Below are 14753 nucleotides of genomic sequence, written 5' to 3' on the forward strand. Positions count from 1 at the left end.
TCTGTCAAGGATGAAGCTTACTTTCCTCCAACGCATTGTATAAAGTAATATAATTTAACTGGGAACATCACATTAAAAAATGGTGAACTATCAGCAAATTGCACTCATTTTCATATCAACTTGGTCTTGACGGGGTACTCACACAGAAACCGGCTGACTCATAAACATCATAAACAACAGATTCAGATGGGTTTCAGGTAATACTCTTGTCAAGACCAAACTGATAGGCAAATAAGTGTATTTCATCAGTTTCGTGCAATTTGGGTACAAGCGGAACACATGGATTGACTGCAACTCGGGGCTGTGCTTATCGGATGAGCCCCAAGAAGTGTGAAACCGGTTGTGGACTGTCACATAATTTCAGCAGCCTTAAGAATAGCGTATTATGCCGATGGGAAAATGATCTTTCATGGTGCACAGAATAGTAATGCACAAGTTCAGTCACTTGGAAGTAGTAGGAAAGATTCTGATATTTGAAGTATCCGTGTTCTCGGCTTCGCCACAAGTGTCGAGTTCCAGACGTTGAATGGTGCAAGGATGTCTGTTGGAACCTGTTGGTGCTCAGTAGTCCAGTGAGCTTGCGAATCACTAGCACCTATAGCATCAAATGATCTTGTCAATGGATAGTAAAACCCTCCCTTGAAAAATTTCTTATTTTTCAATCGATTTCAGGAAGTACAAAGTCTTTGTAACGGTTTGAACACATGTGATATCCTATCAAAACTCAGTCGCCTTTACCAGTCTTCAGAATGTCCCCATCGGAGGACACTGTTTGTGAACTACACATGCTTACCCGGTAAGTGAGAGAGAGAGAGTAGCTCTAACAGGCATTCTTGCTGAGATAAACAACAAAGTGTATGCGAAATTCATTTAACTCGTTGGTATTTTTGTTTCCGTTTTTTAACGCAGTGCTGTTTTTAACGTTGTACTCCACTCCAACAAAAATCTTCCCCGATGAATGCCTGGTGCACTGTTTGTTGAGGGGAAGAGCTTTAAGAACCCATCCTGTCAGGATAATTCATAGTTAGTGAGCTAAAAAAAATTGAATATTACGTTTATCAGTATGTGCTAACTATGTAACTTTCCGTTAGGCAATATTTTATCCAGCATGTCTCGTTCGTCTCTTCCGTCTTCGTCTTCATCGCGTCGTCCTCCATCTCATTGGCAACCAGCAACATTATTGTGATCATAGTTTAACGCTTCACTCGGTCAAAACACCTTTCTCTTTCCTCAGAGAACTGGAATCATCTGGAGGCAACCACTATCCGTTTTTTTATGCCCTGCGAGTTCACACAGGGATTAGGTCAGTAGTGCAATTTATGACAAAAAGTAATGTGTGAAACCTCCATGCGCAATGTAGAATCCAGCTCACTATGCACGGACCAGGTCTCTATGCTTTCACAAAGTAACCCGCTTCGGTTTTGACCTTATTTCGGTGCACTTCTGGATAGATGGTCATGGTTGATAGGTAGTGCTCTGGAGCCAGCTGAGTTACTGTTGGAACTAAGAGATGCGAGGCCACTTGGATATTTAACGTAGGCTCTCAATGATAGGAGATAATCCTCCTGAATCTTACTATTTGTTCACTGGTTCACCTGTCGCATCCATAAGCAAGTCTACAAAACTTTGTAAAAACAGTTCATTTTCAAAACTCTGAATAGAGATGACTAAGAAACCCAACCTCGGATGTCAATTTTACGCCATATCTCTTGCATCAACCGCTTTCGCATCTTGTTTCCTTGCAAAGTGTACTCTAAAGGCGAGCGCAATTTTCAACTTTGGAGAACATAAGACGTGCGGGTATATAGCGATCCTTCTAAGTACAATACTTCCCGCCATAAGCCATCTTCATTAACCGCGCAACCTCTACGAGCAGGACCACCACTTTGACCCGTGAGGTAAGCACCTAAACTGAGAACTTTTAAGAAACCTCCAGCAAACCCTGAGAAAGACAAGTGAAGGAATCCTTTTGGCACAATATCTCCTGTCATTAAAGATACAATATTCGTATGTTGGGACTTGATGTGTCCCAAATCCAAGTCAGTAACCGTCTAAGTGTACCAAGATAAAACGTTTACCGGTGTACTAACTGGATATTACATGATATTTATCTGAATAGCACAGACCCTGACCGTTTTCCTGTTTAAAAGGCTTTAAATTGGTGAGACTGGTTTGACAGGGCACTTGAAGCTTTGCTCGAGTTTATTTCCGCTAAGAAGAAATCGAATTCACGAAACACGATAACTTTGGTGTGTTTCTGTGGATGTATTACGGCATTTCAAACCGAGGTGAACACGTAAAAGTACAGAGCGAAATTGCATTGAATTTTAAGGTGTACTATGCTGAGTTTGAAAGTCCCTCAATGACGGAACTGCCTTTGAAACGGAGCAAAAACTTAGATGATATTAAATTGATGATTGCAGATTTTTTTTGAAGTGTACGTGCAGACTGGTACCGCAGATCAAGGATCTCTGATATCGCTGAAAAGCTTTTGTCCAATTCTAAGGCTTCAAATAGGGTGTTTTCTCGGATTCCACACGAGCCTACTTCCAGATAGACTTCCGATGCACTAGCGAGACCGAAACCGTGTTCTTCGTCATTCAAGATTTACATTGTGACACCTTGACCACCTACGGAAGGTGCGACACAACCACTTGCCCGTGATAAGGCTTGCTGAAGTGAACACCGTACTCCTGGAAACCAAGAGGCTGCACTCGAGCTTGGGTAGTATTACGGTTATCACTGCCGAACCGTGCGGCCCCAAAGGAGCGACCGAAAATGGTCTGTTGTATGGGTGATTTTCTCGCGTGAGGTTTCTATCATAGTTCCCTTCAAATGGCCAACTAAAGCCGCTCTTTCCTTATTTGCGGTTTTAACCAAAATGAACTTCTCAAGAGGGCGCCAACCACACAGAATGTATTGGAGTACCTGCCAGTACCGCGGAGATAATTTAGCTTCAATTACAGAATCACCATCATCGCCTTTGAAAGGTAATGCGTACCCTCAGATTTAATTGCCCCCTTGAGGTCGTAGCGTGGTGTTCAGAAGGATTTCACACCACTATTGATCACTTTCAAACAGGTGTTACAAACAGGGAGTATTAGTAAAGCCCGAATAATATGCTTGTCCTTCTCTGAGAAGTCCGGCCTACTGTCACTCTACCTCCCAGAAGTTTCTTCTGCACTCAACTAGCCTAAAACAGAGGACAAACTGTGTAAATTAAATTGACGTCAGTTGCCCAAGTCAGTTCATAAACGCACCAATTATTTTTACAGATTCCAGCGCTTAAATTGTCAAGACTAGCAGACCCGCATTTTGGAAGTCGCATTACTTAGAAACTTGTTTCGGGAGCTTGTGATTCCGCTTTACCTTGGGCCTATGGTATTTTCGTTAAAGTGGATCACAGTGTGAAGCAACGTTTCGTCAGCCAGATCAGTAATCTATTGAAACCTGACCCTTGGAGCTCCACGGTGTGGCGGTTTGGGCACTTAGAACTGCTACTTTTACTCCCTTGTCATTGAAGTTCCACCCTGAGGTGTCACGTGCATTCATCCCTCTGCGACCGTCAACCTTCCTACTTCTGGATATGGTGCTCTCCTTACAAGGGTCATCCTGCTGGGCATAAAATCTTATATTTTTCGGGGGTTGTATTCGTAACTACTTTGTCAGTGACAACTATGGTTATAATGCTGGACAAAGTAAATGAGATCGCGTGCTCTGGGTCCGTAAGCAGTCTCACTTGGTTCATATATGAGCAGTTACACTTACGATCATGCGAACTCATCCTAAGGATGTCGTGTATCGTCTGCGTAGAAGACCCGCTATTAGACAACTTATTCGAACGTGGTTGTTCTGCTGCTACACCAACATTGTGGGCAGCCTAGTTGAAGTTATTAGTTGTTGTTCGGGTGAACACCACTGCCATTTTCACCAAGCTCCTAAATCCTATATAGTCTTTATCGGCCTATGCTGAAATAGGTTTGGTTTTCTAAACAGCTGTCGTTTCAGGCATCATTGTGGCTGTCCTCTATGAGGGGGCATTGCACCCTCCCAGATGATCCGCATGGGAATTTCCCATAACTGTTCGGGCTTTCGGGTTCATAGCACCAAACAGCAATGGAGTTTAAGTAGCAAATTGGAAAATGTCTTTCGAGTGGGTTTGAAAAGACATCGTAAAAATTCTAATACAGAAGATTCAGAAGAGCGACTGAAATCTAAAATGTTCACAAAGAATGCACTCCTGACAATGCTCCGATTATTTTCGAGTTGACGACTGCGACGTAGGGATACCAAAAAATTAATGTGACCGGTAAATGTTCTACAGGACATGATCCATTTTGTGGGTTTATTGAGCTATGCATGTACACATTACACTGGGTGTCACCTTCGTCACTGTGTAGCCAGGCCAAGTTATTTAGTCTCATTTTTGTTTGATCGCACACACAACGTTGCAGTCAACTTTTGTCACATTCCTCAGCCATTTACTGATGTCTAGGGCATTCAACTACCTGCCCGTGATGCTCGAGGTTTTGCGCAAGCCAGTGTTTGGCAGTGGGACGTGGCATGAATCACTGTTCACGGCTTGTGATCCATACCCAAACACGGTGGTCGAGCACCGGGTCTTAGCGACAAAAAAGCTTTTAAAAGCTTACTCACATTCAGTCTTTACCTATTGTCATGTCGAATCTAAGTGCCAGATGTCTCACAACACTATGGGATGACATTCAGAGGATTAGTGACAATCTGGGCTAAACGCCCATGGAGCACTACATAGATCCTCCATCTTCGATGGGACTTATCGGCAATGCAAATCTCACGAACCTCAAAAGAGCGGGGATAAGAGGCGCCAGTTCCTACTAAGGTGCGAGTTATTTACACCGCTGATCAGCCACTTGTTACAGAACGTTTAAGTCTTCAACTATCAGCCAAGAAGTTACGAGTTTGGAATATCTTTGAGTTTCATGGGATGAGCGTTCCCAATAAAGATGAGGCGTTTTTACAATGCTTGCTGGTTTTTTTGAATGAAGTGACTCTAAAACTGAAATGTACCGCGCAAAACAGACAGCATGAGTTCCTACTAGGTGCGAGTTATTTACACCGCTGATCAGCCACTTGTTACAGAACGTTTAAGTCTTCAACTATCAGCCAAGAAGTTACGAGTTTGGAATATCTTTGAGTTTCATGGGATGAGCGTTCCCAATAAAGATGAGGCGTTTTTACAATGCTTGCTGGTTTTTTTGAATGAAGTGACTCTAAAACTGAAATGTACCGCGCAAAACAGACAGCATGGTCTATATTTTTTTGCTTTCATCACCTCTTCAGCCTACTCTCAAACTGAACTGATATGCGCAGATTCCTACGTTGAAATCAGTTGCGCCACTCTTGGGACAGCTTTCAAGCTGCTGATTCTCGAAGCCAAGTCTTTGCATAATATATCAGACGAACCGCAGGTTTCCCACTTGATCAGTAAAAACCAGTGTACCAAAAAGGATTTATCAGGTGAGTAGGCAGATTTAGATGTGTTCGTAGACCTTTGCAAATGGAGCTTTGAAATCGTTTGCCTACTTTTTATGAAGTAGGTCACGTTCATAGGATATCATTTTATCGACAGCTGCTTTTATGCATTCCAAGCGCTAGATACTTGTATGAGCAGTTCATATCTAAATGAGTAATGATTTGATCTGGACTATCTGAAGATTTATTCCGGCATTCTCATGTTGTTTCCTTTCAATACCAAGAAGAGATGAGGCTAGTTTGGCCTTTGGTTCGCTTCATAGTGTTTCGAGTTGCCCCGTCTCGAATAATATGGTCGGATTCCGCGGTACCCTCTAAAAGTAAACACAGTTGAAGTGACAAAAAAGACTGAATGACGAATGGAAGACTGAAACCAAGGAAAGTTGTTCATTCAGGAACAAGATGAAGTGGCTATTTGAAGGGCATTTGAAGGGCAATTTGAAGGTAGCGGACGTCTGATCAAGGAGCCCCCATTCACCGTCACACAAGTGGTTCGCCGAGTAGCGGACTTTGGTGGACACTTTGGGTTCAATTTCTGAACCGCCTTACGCAGTTTGTGATCAGTGATGTAGACGTTTCATTTAGTCTATATTTGCAAGAAGTTGGTCTCGAAAAAAGGGTGCTATACTGACTCCGATAGGCTTTCTTCCCTATCCGAATTAGCTAAATTCCCATTTATTGCGTCTATTTGACTAAATCACCGTCATTTCCGGTTTAGATGATGGGACCGAAGAATCAGCTGGCTATAATTTTGTTTGTGGTAATGTGGAACTGTGGGTCCGCACATATGGAAAAACAGATAGCGCACTGCAGATCATCCGGGAAAATTTTATAGGAACTGGTCACCTGGACCAGTTGTTACGGAGAATTTCCGTCAGAATCCTGTAGTAGAAGAAAAGGTCCCATATTCATTCAGCTGAAATTTAAATGCAACACGGCTTCAGATAAACAATCTGTCTAAGAGAAATTTTAAATGCAGCACAACCAAGGATACCCTTTAGCAGTTGCTGGTTTTTAAATTCGAATCCTTAGAATTTGGTCTATGGTAGCCTAATGTTTATCACTCTGTTTGCTCATGTTCTGTAGACTGCGTTGAACAACAAAGCGATTATCTCAGAGAATCTCAGAATGTTCACTGATATACCAAAATACTGGAGCAGCCAAAAACGTGACATGGGCTGTCATCAGTCACTTAACTGACACAGACCATCAGATCACCGGAATGATCCAGATGAGTATTCAGCATAGTTTTAGGCGGTTGCAGGAGTTGTGGAATTCACATCCACATCGTTCGCTTTTGGACAGCCATTCTGGTGAGCCTAAACCAAAAGGGAGGGCACGATGCACTACTTTTACTGTTATTAGAGCTCAACAATAGTGTATATCCTTGGTCATGAAGGGTTTAAACTCCGGATCTAGCGCGCAAGACAAGCCTGTTAACACTGTTCCCCCAGCGCACGACGGATGCACCTAAATGCGCCTAAACAGGTGGACGTGTTCGGCGTAGTTCAGCAAGTAACTAAAATCGACTGAAGTTCTTTTGCCAGCGAAATCTTAAAATATTCGAAGCAACTGCTATTCGGATGTATGGCATCTTTCTTTGCAAGTAAAAGAGCTACGTGAAAGTTGTGATATGGTCTTAATCTACCAGTCAGTCTTTCCGCCATTTGGTAGATAGTACCACTGGTTTAATACCAATAACGCAGTAACCTGGCTCTCTATTTCATCGTTGTACTTGCATGATGAAATGTGATAGAAAACAGTCTCTTGAGCTCCCCTGTTAAAATAGGAATACTCTTTTAACATTATGACTATGGTTTTGTATCGTAAGTCTTGACCAACAACTCGATAATCCTGTATGTGCACATTTTGCTTATCAAAATGAGGTTCTAAAATCCGTATTATCAGGCACAGCGCACCTCGTACCTTCTTCTATCTCAGTCAGGCAAGATTAACACAAAGTGGCTTGGTCGTCTTAATGGTGTGGGAACGGAAATCCGCAGACACTGCTTGTTACACACCGAACCGCCCTATGAACTCTGCCGTCCGAACAGCCAAAAAGAATAGTACTGTTTGTCGCTGGCAGCTCAAATTGTGCAACTTAGTATACCAAATTTAACCGAATCTTGACTTTCAGTAGGGCATAAGCCCTAGCAGATAGTTCAAGTCTATTTTCGGAGGTCATTTGAAGGAATGAGGAATTCTAGTACAAGAGGGTATTGAAGCATTTTGTTGGAAAAGTTATTCAGTCATGACAGGTAAGTAAAATTTGGCCTCTCGCAAGCTCCAAGAATTCATATCACCATTTTCCACAAAAAGAGCGTTTTTGCCTTACAACCAATGCTCATGGTCCGTGGAAGGAAATTTTCCCATAGTCGAAAATATCGGAAATAAAATATGGTTTTATTATAGATATTTGATGTTAAAAATTAGCGGATATACTTTTCGGTATATATTCGTCAAAACCTACGTGGAAGAGAATTTCCCAAAGTCCCTCCAGATGCACTTCTTCAACCTTATTTCTGTAGTTAAGATACACTGAAAGAAGGTGGAACAAACGCGAATTAGGAGAACCATTACCCTTTCGATAAACAACGCTTCCGAAGAAGGTCAGGCAATAACTTACTTGGAAAGAAACAAGAGGCAAAGTCTTTGTCAACAATAGGCGCGGACACATTTTCAATGCTCGTAAATTTCCCCATGTAGACATATAATAAAACGTCCGTCAGGCCTTTAGCCCATGCTAGAATGGTCTGTGAACATCAAGTCGCATACCGTGTCCTATCGGTCTCTCGTGTGTGTATCACCAGTTGCTAGCTGAACCATTCAAATTTGTTTTTGTAAACAAAGCGAAGGGTATAAACACAAATTAGTCATACTGAACTCGAGAGGGGTGTCGGCTTCGAGCCCCAATAAGCATGGTTGACATTGTACTTGGCCATATGGAATCCACCTTGGACACGGAGAATGTGCACATTGTTGGCAAATGCCAGTTTCGTTAAAATGTTCTGGAAATTATGCCACTTGTATACCTGCACCCACAACACGCAGAGATAAACTACACGTCGGAACAGAATTGTCTTCCGAATAACTATTGTAACTGATTTTTAATAGGTATACTTCAATCAGCTTGAAGCTCCGGGATTCGTCCTCATCCACTCTAAATTATATATAGTCATCATATAGCCATCCATCATCTCGCACGCTCTACTACATACACGCAACCGGGCAGCTGAAGATAAAAAACTTCGATGAACGAAGAATGAAACAGTGTAACCTGCATTGTCGTTCTCTATTTTACTATCGATACGCTCATTTGGATCTTTAATGTCGTTTCACACTTTGTTTTGTTTTATATCCCCACATTAAAGTTAACATTTCGTAAACTAAATTTGATTCTTTTTCAATAAATAAATTATTGATAACACCTGTGTGGGGTGCAGTGTGTCGGAGCTGGCAGCGTCGACTGTGAACACATGTGCTATGATGGAGCGAAGTATTCTATTCTGAATGATGTGTGCAATAGGAAAAACGTCCAAAAATTTCTACGCATTGTTCAGATGCAATAACCAATCTCGATTTTAAGCATGCAGAAGGGCCTAGAAGTATCGTAAAACCACTGCGCATTAAATCTTAATAATTCGAACCTGCGACTTGGTTAATTGGTTTCGACCACACGCGTAGGTTTTGCGACTTTCTCTCTGAGATCTCGTCCTGCAACGTCACTCTAGACCTAAAAGCAGTGAAGAACTGTATGGCTGCTTCAATGCACTAAGGATTGAAGAGTTTTACAGTTCCCCTCAGATTTTCGGCGGAGAATAACTTTGCTTACGAGAGGAAATCAAGATGTAATTTTGAGTAGTCGACCCATAATTCCATAATAGTTGATTTGGAAGGTGTACTTTTGAGGCAATCAACAAATGCTAACAAAGATCACTCAGTTTCTTTAGGGATTGCAAATCTTTTTTCGGAATAGGGCTTAGAGGAAAAATCTGTGAATGGATGGGGACTGGTATTACCTTCATTAAACTTAGATTTGGGTTTGAGTGTAGTAGAGTGCTGAGGCGGGTAGATGTGTGAGCCATATGCCTAATAGCCGGTTCAACTTTCTGCTCTAGATTACTGTGTGCGTAAGCATGAATGTGCAAGTTAAAGCGTGTGGGCTGCTATGCGGAATTATACCGGGTTCTTGAGATGATACATTTTGGGCGTGATGAAATTTTCCTTCTCACTCACAAACACGCGATAATTTGTCGAACTCGGCAATGAGACTTGTGAGGGTAACAATTTACACAAAATGAAAACCCCAGGTATTGTGAGTAGCAACCATACAGGAGTTATTTTTGTAAGGAAATCAGCCTTCGGTCGACTAGATTGTTTCCTCTTTTGATGCGAAAGGAGTGTCTTCCTTAGGGAACACAAATTCGTTGGAAGTGCTATTAAAGGACGGCACTCCATTCAGCTTCATTTCTGGTGTATTGCCGTAATATTAATGCAGGCTTATTTTTCATACCAATACATCGTGTATGTTCGGTTGTATTAGTCTCCACAAAAAAGTACTCCCCTCTCCAACGAAAGAAAGTATCCCTTTGGATCATCTTTGGTTTAGCGGGTGATAGACTGGTTTACGTGGGTAAAATTTATCCACGTGTCAAGACAAGACATGCACCGAGACATCATGTTCTTTACCGCACCGAGACAAAAACTGATTCCAGATAATTCGTTCAGGACAGCTATTGGACTACCTGCATCTTCCAGGTGGGAAACCACATTTTCAAGCGAAAACGTAAGGGATTCTCTTAGTTTAGATGCAAATGCATTACTCATACTCTTGTTGCACAAATCACCTTTTCAGTTTTCCTGTCCAATAGCTTGTAACAGCTCAGTCCGTGTTGGTCAATAAGCAACTCACTCGAAGACGCGCTTCCTTCCACCAGTAACAACTAGAACTTTTCTCTCTTGTGAAAGCGGGTCAATAAATTATTATCAGAAAGGATCGAAGGGTAACAACTTGTGACAAGACTATGTGATGTTCTCAACTGTATCAATTTTATTCCCAAATCGATACAGTGAAGTGTCATTTTACACCAAATTTGGCGCAGGAATTCTCAAAAACGGTTTAATAACCCAGAGTTAAAAATTTCGTAATTCACTGCTACCAAATACTGGGTGTACATCGACTGTGTATAGTTAGTCTACCTTGTAAGCAAATTATTACCGTATGGAAAAGCTTCGTTGCTAATTGTTTCCTCTTACCATACGTCCTACAGTCGTTATCATCGACGATCAACATTTTGATTAACGCCATTATTATAACGAATGGGGAGATAGGTGAATCACTGGATGGCTTCTTCAGCTGCGTACTTGAAGCATCCACCCAGACCGCCCCAATTCGATCTATCCCTGTCAGATCGAGACTGAATTAACTGGAGTAGAACATTTCCAGACATCTCCACCATAGGAGGCAGGCGCCGCTCTCCTAGTCGTGTAAACCTGACATATGTCTGGGCTGTGGGTCATTTGTGGCTGCGAAAATCAAAGAGGATTCGGCAACGGAAAAACGAATGTGGTTAGGGGTTAATTTCACTCAACCGCCCAGCACCCCCGCCTCCCTGCCCCTCCCTTCCCCAACATTGAATTTTCTAACCGGTAGGTTCATAGCAGCTGTAATTACGATGCATACCAACTGAACAGGCCAGAGTGAGACAAAAGCAACATACAAGAGCGTTCTATTAGGATGATGACTTTCAACGCGATAAATCACTCACGAACAAATTTGTGGGTGGCTGTTTGTGAACTTCCGGACAGCGAATTTCGATTGCAAAGTACAAGTTACAATTATGCAAACTGCTTAGCTTGTTTTTTTTTCAGGCAGAATCCCCCAGACCACTGATTGACGGTTTGTCAAGGCGACATAAACCTGATGTATCCTCTTGTGCCATTTTGACTTTGCATGGATCACAACATCACAAGTAACTTATAGTTGAATCATGCGCTCAAACGGATTGAACTAGCTCTCGCAAGCCGGATGTCTCAGTTTGATGATACAATCAACAATGAACATATTTCTTAAACCAACTCTCTAACGTTATACTGCTTTCTTGGAAAAAACCCACCATTGCTTGTCCACCCTATATCCCCCTAAAAATGAAAGATCTTCCAGGACAGTGAAACTTTCGCTCTGTCTGTTTGTCCACGACAACACACATAGTTCACCTTAAGCAGCTAACAATAAATATGAAAGTAATGTATAGCCTGAGGGAAGTGGGGTGCTCTACTGAAACATAAAGGAATGTGCAGATGACATTGTTTAATTTTCATTGGAAAATTGTGGCTCTTAGGTCATCGGTGGACATTTCACGGCCGACAGAACATGAGGACGCTGGTGTCCTGAAGATCCGAGTTCAATCATATGGGTTCATTCGCATGTTAAGTAACTTCATAAGTTTCACGGTGGTGTAGTTGATACACTCATTGAGTGGTGTGTAAAATGGAGCACATTCAAATTTCGATGACCGCAATGAGTCGCGACTGCGAGTACAAACTTCCTCCAAATGTCTATGTTCAGAGACCTGGTTTTCACATTGCCTTAAACAAAAGTGGCTCCTCACACAACCTTACGTGGAAAATAAATGTTTGTAGTTGAATCGTCTTTGTGCCATGATCACATATAAATATGAGGTAGTCCAATTCGACAGAAACGACTGGGTCTCCCGAACTGCCGGATTACAGCAACAGTTCAATTCCTGACCCCCCATTTCTAGCATGTAATGTGAAGGATACTTGTGCGGGGGCGTTGTTAACGAGTGGTAGCCCCGGAATAACCCACTGACTGAATGAGGGAACTGACATCTGTTGTATGGTACCCTTATTCACTCTTCTAAATGATCACTCACCAAGAGTAATCTTCCACTCTTAACATAAGTACTTGTGGCCTGTGGAACCAAATTTTACCAAAATGGGTTGTTTTTACCATGTGTTTGCTTCATTTATTGGGTGTTGCGAAAATCCGTGCTCTGTTTGGCAGTGCAATGCATCAATCAGGACGTCACGTGGTTTTACTCATCACTCTGCACACGTCAGACGGTCTGCACAGTTAATCCAAATATGGTGCTCAAGGAATTGGAAAAGAATTCGTTCCAAAAGGACACCCCTACTCTCGTGGGATCCCAGCGCATTGAAGTGCAATCAAGTAGAGTGGGCAGCGAACAACTGCAGTGCTCTAAATCAAGCTTGTATCTTGAATATACGTGTGGTAAGTGTGTTTATAGAAACACAATTCACAGCTCTGTTATTTAGGTTCACATGATTCTCAGGAGTTTGTGATATTTGACAATATATAAGCAAAATAATTATTTGTAAATGAATCGACAAACAGCACTCAAAACCTACAAAATTACTTGGTAGACAAACCCGAACTGACTCAAGGGCCTTCACTGTTTTGCTATTAAATCAGTATGAATCGTTCAAACTGAGGCACATGCTTCTATCCACAGTACTCGAAAATAGCCAAACAGCAAAGAGGGGAGCCTAGAAAGTAATTTTTCGAGACATATTGAGGTGAATGAAGGTCATTGTTGACACCTTCTTTCACAACGTCTCGTTTTCCAAACTTCTGAACGGTCACCGGAATAAAGGGCACACCTCCAGTTCATAACGAACATTTTCCCCGTAAATATTATTCGACCTGACTTTACTATGCAGTTGTTATGGCAGGAGAATGGTGGTTACCGCGTGGTTGTTCACAGAATTTTGCCCAGCCGCTTGTTTTGTGTACTCGATATAATTTGCTGAGCAGTAAGAGGTCTGCCGTCCGATTAAGTGAATTCATTTTGGGCCAATTTAAGCTTTCCTGATTAGATCTGGGGGATGCAGTCACGGGGATGAATCTAAATATATTAAAGAGGGATAATTCGGGTGCGGCCTGAGAAACATTGGTGGTAAAAACCTCGCTTCACACATTAGATGTCCGGAGTTCGAAACCCAGGATATAATGATCCTTTGTAAGGAGAGAACTAGTATTTGCTGCCTCACATTTTGATATAGGTTAACTGGAATAACGATATCAGGGTGGGAGCAGTGTGGTAAAAGCTTGCAAGTGAGGCTGAAACGTGGTCTGAAATGAGGTCTGAAAATGTGCATCAATGTCTGATCAATGTCTGAACACTAGAATTTGATTGGAATCTACGTACCAGCCTTCTATTTTTTGAGATTTCTGGTGTTTACATCAGAAGTTGCACAGATAATGAACGAAGAAGACCCATGCACTGTAATATTTGGCGTGTGACCAATTGCTCTGCTGTCATGTAGTTTTTGACCATGCTATGAAGGCTGGAAAGTCCTCTATGCGCAGCTCGACATACCAAGCTACCGGTCGTTGCACCACAAAGGTCACATTCTGCGACCTCAATCAAAATGGCCAGATTTCGTTTGGAACTTGTGTTTCGTTAACAAGCGTTGGCTCCAAGCCTCGGATCACTGGAATAAACATTCCCAAGTGAAATCGACGATCTTTAAACGAAGTGAAGAAAAAGGAATATGTTTCCAGGACACCAAAACACGGACGCACCAAAATAAAAACATAGGAAGCTTTGTCTCAAGTGCGGGTCGATATCTCGCGGGGATGAATTCTCCAAAACGAGCTGGTCGTCTTGTTGGTGGCGAGACCGATTTTTAACATTCTTAAAAACTGACACATCCATCAGTTTGGCTGCCATTATCCGTAAGTTTTGAAAGTTTTATGGACAAATTGAAGTTTTCCTCTTGGTTACTATCCTCCAGGAAGATCACATAGCCTTTTACTGAACTACTCCGTTAGGTCTCCAAGCCGATACCAACAATAGCAGTAAGGCAAGCTTATGCAACAGGGAAAAGTTGTTCCTTAAAACAAAAAACTGTCAGGTTTTGCAAATTCATCTGTGGCTTCGAGGAGCACAGCGACAGAGGAAACGGTGTAATTGCAGTTGATGGCCAGTGAAGAATCAAATTAAACCAGTGTATTAACAAGGCATTCATTTGATGTGAATTCTTGAAAATTTCTATCGAATTCATGGTACTAATAGCAGAATTATGGCATTTTGACCAAACGACAGTAACCGTATTATTTCTCTTCTTATCCACAGTGATCATTGGAATATTTTCAAACTCACTTGATGAGTAAGCACAGTCTTTCGCTCAGTTAACAGGAGAGTATGGATCTAACGCACCGAATAATCGCTACGGACATGTTCGTTTTGCAC

The 14753-nt window shown here is 42.0% G+C and overlaps 2 protein-coding genes across 2 annotated transcripts in view; one reads left to right on the top strand and one right to left on the bottom strand.

The window, feature by feature from the left end:
• Window positions 1-14753, bottom strand: part of T265_10042 (hypothetical protein) — a gene marked incomplete at both ends in the record, with an annotated part of 102615 nt that overhangs the window by 53244 nt on the left and 34618 nt on the right. The gene's annotated exons all lie outside the window — the stretch shown is intronic.
• Window positions 1-14753, top strand: part of T265_10044 (hypothetical protein) — a gene marked incomplete at both ends in the record, with an annotated part of 29564 nt that overhangs the window by 5379 nt on the left and 9432 nt on the right. The window contains 2 exons of the mRNA XM_009176298.1: window positions 673-796; window positions 5122-5499. Of these exons, the coding sequence (XP_009174562.1) occupies window positions 673-796; window positions 5122-5499 (502 nt within the window). The remainder of the gene's footprint in view (window positions 1-672; window positions 797-5121; window positions 5500-14753) is intronic.

The sequence above is a fragment of the Opisthorchis viverrini genome (genome assembly GCF_000715545.1).
Source record: "Opisthorchis viverrini unplaced genomic scaffold opera_v5_332, whole genome shotgun sequence".
Lineage (NCBI taxonomy): Eukaryota > Metazoa > Platyhelminthes > Trematoda > Opisthorchiida > Opisthorchiidae > Opisthorchis > Opisthorchis viverrini.